Source organism: Pinus tabuliformis, chromosome 8 (genome assembly GCF_031772625.1).
Source record: "Pinus tabuliformis cultivar Carrire ecotype Pingquan chromosome 8, CPIR1, whole genome shotgun sequence".
Taxonomy (NCBI): domain Eukaryota; kingdom Viridiplantae; phylum Streptophyta; class Pinopsida; order Pinales; family Pinaceae; genus Pinus; species Pinus tabuliformis.
In genome coordinates, this window is record NC_142294.1 from 350,297,641 (window position 1) to 350,308,028 (window position 10,388).

The window sequence follows — 10,388 nt, forward strand, 5'->3', positions numbered from 1 at the left end:
GTCCTGACGATGAACCACACTGGTTGGTTCGAAACGCGTCGACAAATGTAAGATCATGTGATTTACGCCGAAAAATTTTCTCATAAACTTGATATGGATCACAGAAGCCTCAACTCAACAATAGAATCCCTACACGGAAAAGCCATCGCAACTAAGGTTCATCAATTTGAACGGGCACGCTTGCAGGTTTCAAAGTTGAAATCAGATCTAGCATTTCTTAAAAGATGCAGAGACTCCTCTGTCATCCCAGTGTTTGCCAGATTAAGCATCGCCTTCACACTCCCCTGAACCATGTGTTTTCCTTAATGCTAGTATAGCTCTATTAAGGTCTGAGATCAGTGAGGTCAGAAGGTCCCTGAATCTGCTCTCCTGTTTTCTTATGGGATTGCATCCGGATCTTGCGAACTTGTTTTTCGCCTCCCTGTGGGCGAGAATAGATGCTTGTTCGGCTTTAAATTCCCTGCGTTTGGAAGAGATCCGGAAGTTAAAACAAGCTAATAAATTTCATAAACTGACCCAGAAATCTGCGCTGCCTATTGGTTCTTTCGAATCCATGGATGTGGTTTCCCATAGCCAGATCTCAACTGGTCAAAAATCGGCACTCCAGGTTTGGTTGTCTTGTGGCTCTTCAGGGGTTTCTTGTATTCTCCCACCGATGAAGGTTATAAATAATTCAGGCGATGAAATCAGGTCTGACAGTTCCCTTGATCAGCTCCAATCTTCCTGCATGACGAATAACGTTGATCAGTCCTCTCTCTGCACAGTGGATGGCAGTGCCTCTTCAGAGCCCAACGTTACCTTGCTAAACTCGGCTGTTCCAGCACGCGAGGAGATTCGTGTTTCATTTCATGGCAATGTTTCTTCTGTTTGCAGCTCTTCTTCTCTGCGCAGAGGTAATTTTCCAGTTGTGCTACCTCAGTCTTCCACCGCTGGTCCTCGTGGTCAAACCCGGGGTGCCTCCTTCTACGTTTCTTCTAGGGCTGGGTCCTAACCAACGCGGGATTATTGCGTGGATCTGTCCATAGGTACAGTTAGCCCGATCTTCGACGGTGAGTGCTCATTGCCCCAGCGTCAGAGTTTTAATTTTAATGAATTAAATAACAACAATAATACTGTGGCTCTTATTAATGATTATTCAAATAATCCCATATCTAAGTATAACAGTATGAATAAGAATAATAAGAATATTGATATTAATCAGAATTATAATAATTATAACAGTATGAATAAGAATAATAAGAATATTGATATTAATAAGAATTATAATAATAATGATGATAGCGATTATTATAATAATAATAGTGATAATAATAATATATTTAGCGAAAATAATAAGAATATTAATTATAATTATAATTATAATAATGATATTAATAACAATTATAATTATAATAATAATAGTAATGATAATGATATGTTTACCTAGAATAATAAGAATATTGATATTAAAAATAATTATAATAATAATAGTAATAACAATAAGATAGAGGTGAAAAGGAGAAGGTCGCGGTACTGATCCAGGCGCTGCATGAACAACCATGAAACCCTTCTGACGGGGTTTGCAGGCCGGCCCACGGCCCTGTAAACCCCCACCTGTACTCTCCTCCCGTCATCTCCCGGTTTTTTCATTGGCCCACGAGCTGGTACTCGGGTCCCCCGCGTCCTGTGTTTTCCCCCTCCCTTTTTACCCTAGCTCCTCCCGCGTCTTCCGCACTTTCACCCTGGTTATTCTCCCCCGGAGTTTTTCACTGCCCTCTCTGCATCGGAACGGAGACCCCCCACAGCTCGGCCGACAGCTCGAAGGCGTCGTTTTCACTGCCAAAGGAGAACGTGACCCACAGCAAGTTATTCTTCAGGCTCAGCCCTAAACGGTCCCCCCGCTGTCGGTGCCGACGCCATACGGTTACCTGGTTTCGAGGAATACTCTATCGGGCGGTTACCTGTATCTCGAGGAGGGCACCTTGCAGCTGTCGACATGGACACTGAGGTAGTAGATTATTCGGAGTCCCCGCTGGCGGAAAGCTCCATCTGGCGCTCCACGTTTACTTCATCAGAGGGTTTGCACAGCGGGAATTTATCTGCTAGTTTTGAGCATCTGTCGCCCACTATCGACCCGTCGCTCCCCACCTCTCTTTACCCTGGCGAGCCCTCCTCCTGGAACTCCTTCGCGGTCCCCTCGCCGGCTTCTCTGGGTTTCCTGGCGGACTGCTTACACTCCTCCCCGGTTGGTACTTCCCCCCAAGCGCCGGTTATCCCCTCCCTTCCCCTGCCCCCGGAAACCTCTTTGGGGCTCCCTTCCCTCTCGGCAGCAAACCCTACCATCTCGATTTCAAACCCCCCCTCGGGCCCTTCCGCACCCTCGGGTAGTTACCACGCGGTCCCTCCCCTCCCTGAAGCCATTCCCTCTTGTGGGACTAACCCCCTTCCCCCCCCCCCTGTTCCCCCCCCTGTGGGCTCTCAGGCCACTGTAAACCCGGGCCGCATGTCCTCCCGCCCTGCCAAGAAGCAGCGTTGTTTCAAATCCACTGCGGAGGACGTCTTCCTGCGGCTGGAAGAGGATATTCAGTGGGGAGACGCCATGGATCTGGCGGACTGTGTCCTTGTGGGACGGATTAGAGGCAGACACGCAACGGCTGCAAAAATCAAGCAATGGGCGACCGAGATTTGGGGGCAATACCTTGTGGAGATCCCATCGGTACAGACGTTCGTACGAGGATGGTTTGCGCTCAGATTTGCAAGGGCGGACCACACGAGCTGGGTTCTTTCCTCGTTCTGGCATTTTGAGAAGGCCCCGGTCCTCCTCAAACGGTGGACGCCCCTCTTCGACCCAGAGACGGAGCTTTTGGGCATTGGACCAGTTTGGGTTAGGCTTCCGGGCTTGCCCTTGCAGTACTGGTCGGAAGATATTTTCAAAAGAATTGGAAATGCCCTTGGAACTTTCATGGAAACAGATAAATCCTATATCTCGACGGGCTCTATGGCTTTTGCAAGGATCCTAGTACATATGGATACCAGAGGGGGAGTGCCTGAACATATTACTATTCAATGGAAAGCCACTTCTAGGAAGCAGAAGCTGGATTATGAGGGCATACCCTACAGATGCAGAAGGTGTCACCAGGTGGGACATCTATATAAGGACTGCCCCCTCCTCCAGAAGACTCAGCAGACAGCTACAGGCCAGGATTTACCCTCCTCTGAGGGGATGCTAGACCCTCAGGCTGCTATGGCACCGAGAACGGATCATATCATCACCTCGGATACGGTGGAAGCGCCCTCTGCACCTCGCCGCAGGAAGCAAGCATCAAATGCGCCCCGGCCTCCATCTCCTCCACTGACGCGCTCAAAAGCTGCAAAGGGAGCGGTCTTCTCCTCGGGTATGTCCACTTCTTCGTCTGCCTCTGTTTCACATTTTGCATCTTTGAGTTTATCTTCTGCTGGCATCCCCCCCTATCAGGCTCCCCCCCCCCCTCATCCCCGTCTGCCCTGGACCTGGTAAAGGTGGCCTGCACATCCCTCCCCCCTCTCGGCTCGTTATATGTATCTTGCCCCATCCCTCGACCTATGGGCCTTCCATCATTATCCTCTGTCCCCTCTTTCCCCCTCCCCTCTTTTCCCTCGCCGTCTCCCTCTGTAAACTCGTCCCCGAGATACCCTACCCGTTCGACCACAAAGCTAAAAGTCTCGGACTCCATAGGGATGCCGATGGAATCACATCTCCTTTCGCCCAAGCAGGGGCGTGGTCGACCTTCCTCAAAGTCGATAGCACAAAAACAAACGGAGGAAGACATCCTCCTCGGCAAGCAGCAAACTCTTCCCAGGGCCCTTAGAGCACAAGATACCCTCCCCCACCCCCCTCCATGATAATTTTATCCTTCAACTGTAGAGGGTTGGCCAGCCCGGATAAAAAAGCGGCCCTGAAGCGACTCTTACTCTCAAACCCTGTGGACATTATCTTCTTACAAGAAACATTATGCAAAGCGGACACCGCATCCTCCATTCTTGGCTTATGGTTACCCGGGTGGACCTTTACAGCCATTGATGTATCTGGCCGCTCAGGAGGCATTGCTATGGGTTTCAAGAACAACTCTATTTTGCTAAAAAACATCTGGGGTGGAGGGGGTTTTCTGGGGGCAGATATATATTCGAGAGATCTGGAGGAAAATCTCAAAATTATAAATGTTTATGGCCCCTGTCTAAATAGAGAGCTATTCTGGCAAAAGCTCCTAGATTCCCCACTCCTACAAGCTGAGAATATTATTTTGGGAGGAGATTTAAATTTCTCAATAGGCTTCTCCGAATCTTGGGGACATCTGGCTCAAATTGACCCCCTCTCTGATTTTTTTGGGCAACTGCTTGAAGATCGTCATTGGATTGATCTCCCTTCTGCAAAACTCCAATACACTTGGAAGAACAATAGAACTGGGGATCAAAGCCTAGCGAGAAGACTGGATCGATTCATCATGAAGGAAGGGCTCTGTTCCCAATATCCTAGGTCTCGTCAATGGGTGGGAAGTGGAGGGATCTCGGACCATAGGCCCATTTTCCTGGAATTAGAAGCAAGACAACGAGCCCAAAATGCCCCTTTCAAATTCAATGCAACTTGGCTCCGGGATCCCTCTTACATAAAATTGATATCGGATTTCTGGAAATCACATCCGATCTCAGAGAATATGGACCCAGCCAAAGGTTTGGTTAGAAACCTCTCTGAAATCAAAGGCAAATCAAGAGAATGGGCGAAATCAAAGAGAAAACAGGATGATCAGACTATATCTGGGGCGGAACAAGCTATAGAGGCACTTGAAGCAACTTCAGATGGAACTTATATATCCCCAGATCAGAAGACCTTGTATGAAGACCTAATCAAAAAGAGAACCCAGATTCTCAGAGACAGAGAGGACACCTGGAGACTAAGAAGCAGAGCCATATGGCTCAAGGAGGGGGATGAGAACTCTAAATTTTTCCACCGTTTTGCAAATGGGCGAAAAGCGATCAACACTATTTGGGAGTTGCAAGATGAGCAAGGACATCAGATCAGCAGCCCAGGGGAACTTGCCTATCTTGCCTCTTCACACTTTAAGAATATATACAAAGCTCCAGGTCAAGCAAATCTCTTAGAAATAATGAGGGTTGCAGAACTTTTCCCGAGATTTGTGGATGAGGATGAGGCGGAGGAGCTTACTAAAGATATCTCCTTGGAGGAACTGGAAGCCACTATCAAATGCTTCCAAAAGGACAAGAGCCCGGGTCCAGATGGCTGGACAATTGAGTTCTTTTCAGCCTTTTTTGAGCTAATAGGAAATGACATTCTCAAAGCCATAAACCACTGCTGCCTAAATGGATCTATCCCCTCTAGCATCAAAGCCACCTTCATTGCTCTCATCCCCAAATCTGATAAGCCTGTATCTTTTAACGATTTCAGGCCCATCTCGCTCTGCAACTGTCTCTATAAGATCTTGGCCAAAATCCTAGCAAACAGGATCAAGCCCATCCTATCGGCCAACATATCCTCTGAACAATTTGCTTTCCTCCATAAGCGCCAGATCCATGAGGCTATTGGTACTGCACAAGAGCTCCTTCACTCTATGAAAAGCAAAAATCTGAAAGGAATGATCCTCAAAGTGGACCTCTCAAAAGCTTTTGATAGGGTAAACTTGTTGTACATCAGAATGCTCCTCACTCACCTGGGTTTCCCTTTCCTCTTCATCAAAAGAATCATGAGCTGCATCTCCGATGTTCCTTACAGTGTCCTCCTTAATGGTTCCCCCACCCCTTTTTTTACTGCCGAAAGAGGCCTCCGGCAAGGCTGTCCTCTATCTCCCCTTCTATTCTTACTTATCATGGAAGGGCTAAGTAGATTGATTGCAGCTGAACACAGAAGAGGACGAATAAGAGGAATCAAAATCACGGACAACTGTTTCCTTACACATCTACTCTTTGTGGATGATGTTTTGATCTTCTTAAATGGCAGTATGGCCGATTCATCGGCATTACATCAGGTTTTTGATCTCTTTCAGAAAGCAACTGGAATGGTAATAAATGTACAAAAATCCACCCTTACAGCGATTAATTGCTCCCCACAAGAAGTCATCTACACAAACAATCGCTTTCCATTTCAGATTCACCCTATGGAGGAAGGGCTGAAGTATCTGGGCTTCAGAGTAAAACATGGAGGTTACAGAATTGCAGATTGGATTTGGTTAATATCTAAAGTGGAGAAAAGGATCAATGTCTGGTATAACAGATACCTCACAAGGGCAGGCAGACTCACTCTAATCAAAGCTGTGCTGGAAGCAACGCCAGTGTACTGGATGTCCCTGGCGTGGATACCAAGAGGGATCTTATCTAGGCTACAAAAAATTTGCTGCAGATTCTTATGGAAGGGATCAAAACAAGGGAATCTCTTTGCCTGGGTCAAATGGGACACCATAGCAAAACCAAAAAAATGGGGAGGATGGGGAATTAAGAGATTAGATTTATTTGCAAATGCTCTTGCTGCAAAAATGGGATGGCAACTCCTCACATCAAATAGTCTCTGGCAGAAAGTAGTTATGGAAAAATATATTGCTCCGGAAAGCATCTTCAGCTGGATTCGAAGGGAACACAGGGGAAGTGGTAGTCACTCCATCATCTGGAAAGCTGTCCTAAATTCTCTTCCCCTTATTCGGGAGGGACTGACATGGAGAATAAAACAGGGGAACTCTGTCCGCATTGGCGTCGACCCCTGGATTGGTTGTGGAAACATGCAAAGACTATCAGAGCAGCTCCTAACACACCTAAGGGATCAAGGCGCCACGCTTATTGCTCACATTGCTGACCAAAGAAATTCCAGTTTCCTCCATCAGGCCTGGAGGACTTCTCAAGACCTCCACATTCCGGAACAATGGAGACAAGAATGGGCATCATACACTGAGGCTCTCTCACAAGCTCACATCAGAATATCGGAGGGAGAAGATGAGATAGTCTGGGCCCTAGCAAAATCTGGTACATACTCCCCAAAGGAGGGTTACATGCAGCTTATGCAAAATCACCAGCCAGACAACTCTCAGCAGTGGTGGAAAACAATTTGGCATCTAAAAGCTGCCCCTAGAACGCGGCTTCTTATGTGGGCTATTCTCTCCAACAAGATTCCCACTGGGGCAAATTTGAAAAAAAGATCCTTCCATGGACCCTTCTGGTGCCATCTTTGCAGAAGTAATGAGGAAGATACGGAACACCTTTTTCTTACCTGCCCGGCAATACAAGACCTATGGTCACTTCTCTCTTTACGCTCCCCTTCCCTCCACCATTGGCGTGGGCAATCTATCACTGAGGCATGGAGCAACTGGCTGGTACAGCACTCTGGAAAAGACAAGAACATTCCTCTCCTCATGTGTTGGTCTATCTGGATTGCAAGGAACCGAGCAATTTTCGACCAAAAGCTTCCCCACTGGCCTGTCACCATTGCCCACATTATAGCAGACCTTGCTCTCATTCCTGATGATCCTCCATCTGCTCCCCCTCGGTCCATCACCCCAGAATTCATAGACAAATCTTTCCCCTGGGCATATTTTGATGGCTCAGCCCAAGAGGAAGGCTGTGGGGGGGGAGGCCTCCTTTACTTGCGAGAAAATCACTCTTTCTCTCTCCAAATTCCCCTGGGCAGAGGCACTAATAATTTTGCGGAGCTCACTACTGCCAAACACCTCATATCTTTTGCACTTGAGAAGGGCTGTACAAAATTACAACTGTTTGGAGATTCAATGATTGTATGCAATTGGCTCACCAGAAAATCATCTTGCACTGCTTTCTCTTTGAGACACATCCTGGATGAGGCACTCAGACTAACAGATGCTTTTGAAAAATTTGATTGTCGCCATATATACAGGGAGCGCAACACTCGGGCGGACTACCTATCCAAGCAAGCAGCGCAGAGGCAAGAAGAGGACTGGTTAATACAAGAAGATTTGGATGGCACCTACTTTCAGCACTATCACAGACCCTTTGATGACTTACAGGCTCAAAGGGATGCTCTCATCTGAAAGGGGTCCCAACATGCTCAGTTTTTACTGGTTTTTTGTTTACATGTTTTATATATATTTCTGTTATGGACTATGGTGGTAAAACACAGCTATTTTATGTTTTTTTTCGGGCAGCAAGCTACAGCTGCATAGTGATGACCGAAACAATGGAAATCTTATGCAAATCTTCTTTGCTGGTTTATTATTTTGGATATATACCTCTCCAAACTCCCTGCGTGGACAAACAGTTTGGTGAGAGGAGTGACTACTGTCTAGCTTATCTGGTTTTTTAGTTGTCTGAAACAATGAACAGTATTTTGTTAGAAGTTTTTTGAGAGGCAAACAGCCTCAGTATGCATATGCTCAGCATCTACAGAATGTAATTTCTCTTTGATTAATAGAAATTACGACTTTTTCTACGGGAAAAAAAAAACAATAAGATAGAGGTTATAAGTGATAATACAATCAATTATATATCTAAGAATATTAAAAAAGAAAGTGGCAGTAATAATATATTTAGTGAGGATAATAAAAATATTAGTAATAAAAAATTATTGATTAACAAGAATTGTTATAACAATGACAATCTGAATCCTCCCTTTCCATCTCACAATAATAAGGTTATCAATTTATCTTCTTTCTCCTTCCCCCTCGGTTTTTAAACTTTTGGGTAAAGGTTTAAATTTTGCCTTGGCCCCTAAGAGGATTCTGGTTGATGATATTATTTGTGACATAGAGTGGGGGATTAGAGGTTTACCTAATAGCGTTAAGGACACTATTAGACAAGATTGTGTCGTGGTCCTTAGGAAGGCAAAGCCCCCTCAGAGCAACCTTAGCAAGGATGAATTTGGTGCTCTCAGATCTTTAAACCAGAACAAAGATATAGTTGTTCTGAGAGCTGACAAAGGTGGGGCTACTGTCATTCTTAACAAAGTAGATTACCGCAATAAGATGTTAGATCATCTTCATAATAGTGGAAGCTATAAGAAGCTTTCCAAAAATCCGCTAAAGAAGATCTCGAGGACTGTGGCTCTTGCCATCAAAGCCAGTAGCTCAGTGAGTTCTCTTCACCATAAAATCATTGAAAGCAATCCCATCACTCCTAGGATCTATTGGCTCCCTAAGATTCACAAGGAGGGAGCTCCCCTAAGGCCCATTGTCAACACTATTGGAGGTCTTACCTACCTTCTTGCAAAATTCCTTACCTCCAAGCTTAAACCCTTAGTTGGCCGTACAGAGTCATTTGTCAAAGACTCTGCTTCCTTTGTTGAGGAGCTTAAGGGCATTAAGCTTGACCCTGGGGACATTCTTGTGAGCTTTGATGTTGTCTCCCTTTACACATGCATCCCTATAAAGGAGGCCATGGCGGTCATCAACCGCCTAACGGATCCCGATACCGCTCAGTTAGTTGAGATCTGTCTCACCTCCACCTTCTTCAGTTTTGAAGGGGAATTCTTCGAATAGACCTGTGGCATTGCCATGGGCTCACCCCTATCCCCTGTCGTTGTGAGTTCCTTTTTATGGAAGATTTTGAATCTAGGGCTCTAAGCTCAGCCCACCTCCTGCCTAAGCTTTGGAAAAGATATGTGGATGACACTAACGTCATCTGGTCTCATGGCCAAGAGGAGTTGGATCTCTTCTTCGATCATCTCAATAGTCAATCCTCGGCCATTAAGTTCACCAAGGAACATGAAGTTGATGGTTGCCCCCGTTCCTCGATATTCTTATTTCAAAGAATAGTGATGGTTCACTCTCCCACCAAGTGTTTCGAAAGAAGACACATATGGAGCAATATCTTCATGCCAATTCCCACCATTTCCCGGCTCAGAAATTGGGTGTTCTCAACACCCTCGCTACTCGAGCCCTGAGGATCTCAGATAAAAAGAGCTTTGAGAAAGAGAAATCCCATCTCCTTAATGTCTTTGTTGAGAATGGGTATAGTAGATACCTAGGTTAGAAAGCTTTTATCAAAGCTGCCAAAAATTCGTTGACTAAAAAAGATCCTAAAGAACGTGTCCCTGGGGTCCACCTACCTTTTGTGCAAGGGACCACTAATAAGATAGCGAGGATTCTTAGGAAACATAATGTTCCCTCGACCTTTAGACCCCTTAACACCATTCGTAATTCCCTCCCATCAATAAAGGATCCTATCGACCCCAAGGACATGAAGGGGGTCTATATTATTCCTTGCTCCTGTGAGACCCCCTATATTGGTGAAACTGGGTGCTCTATTAATCAGAGGATTAGTGAGCACGTAGCTCACCTTAAGCATAGGAGAACCAAGTCTTCCGCACTTGCAGAGCATGCAGAGAAAACCAATCATCATGTTTGTATTGAAGAGGCCAGTGTCATTGCTAGGGTTTCTCAATTCCATCACCGAAAATTTAGGGA

The 10,388-nt window shown here is 45.8% G+C and overlaps 2 protein-coding genes across 2 annotated transcripts; both read left to right on the plus strand.

The window, feature by feature from the left end:
- The first annotated feature begins 655 nt into the window (after window positions 1-655).
- LOC149235581 (uncharacterized) lies at window positions 656-6,346 on the plus strand. Its single transcript, XM_089368597.1, has 4 exons — window positions 656-893; window positions 1,857-3,374; window positions 4,033-6,029; window positions 6,242-6,346. The coding sequence occupies exons 1-4, from the start codon at window positions 656-658 to the stop codon at window positions 6,344-6,346; spliced, it is 3,858 nt and encodes a 1,285-aa protein (XP_089224723.1).
- Window positions 6,347-6,500: 154 nt separating this feature from the next.
- LOC149235582 (uncharacterized) lies at window positions 6,501-8,018 on the plus strand. The gene has a single exon (XM_089368598.1). It carries the CDS (start codon window positions 6,501-6,503, stop codon window positions 8,016-8,018), a length of 1,518 nt encoding a protein of 505 aa, XP_089224724.1.
- Window positions 8,019-10,388: the final 2,370 nt, after the last annotated feature.

Excerpts from the sequence above, each read along its gene's own strand:
- LOC149235581 (XM_089368597.1), top strand. The coding sequence starts at position 656 with ATGAAGGTTATAAATAATTCAGGCGATGAAATCAGGTCTGACAGTTCC. Across the intron at positions 3,375-4,032 it reads GGGAGCGGTCTTCTCCTCGG|CCATTGATGTATCTGGCCGC; the intron begins GTATGTCCACTT and ends GGACCTTTACAG. Across the intron at positions 6,030-6,241 it reads TTCAGAAAGCAACTGGAATG|ATACCTCACAAGGGCAGGCA; the intron begins GTAATAAATGTA and ends CTGGTATAACAG.
- LOC149235582 (XM_089368598.1), top strand. The coding sequence starts at position 6,501 with ATGGGATGGCAACTCCTCACATCAAATAGTCTCTGGCAGAAAGTAGTT.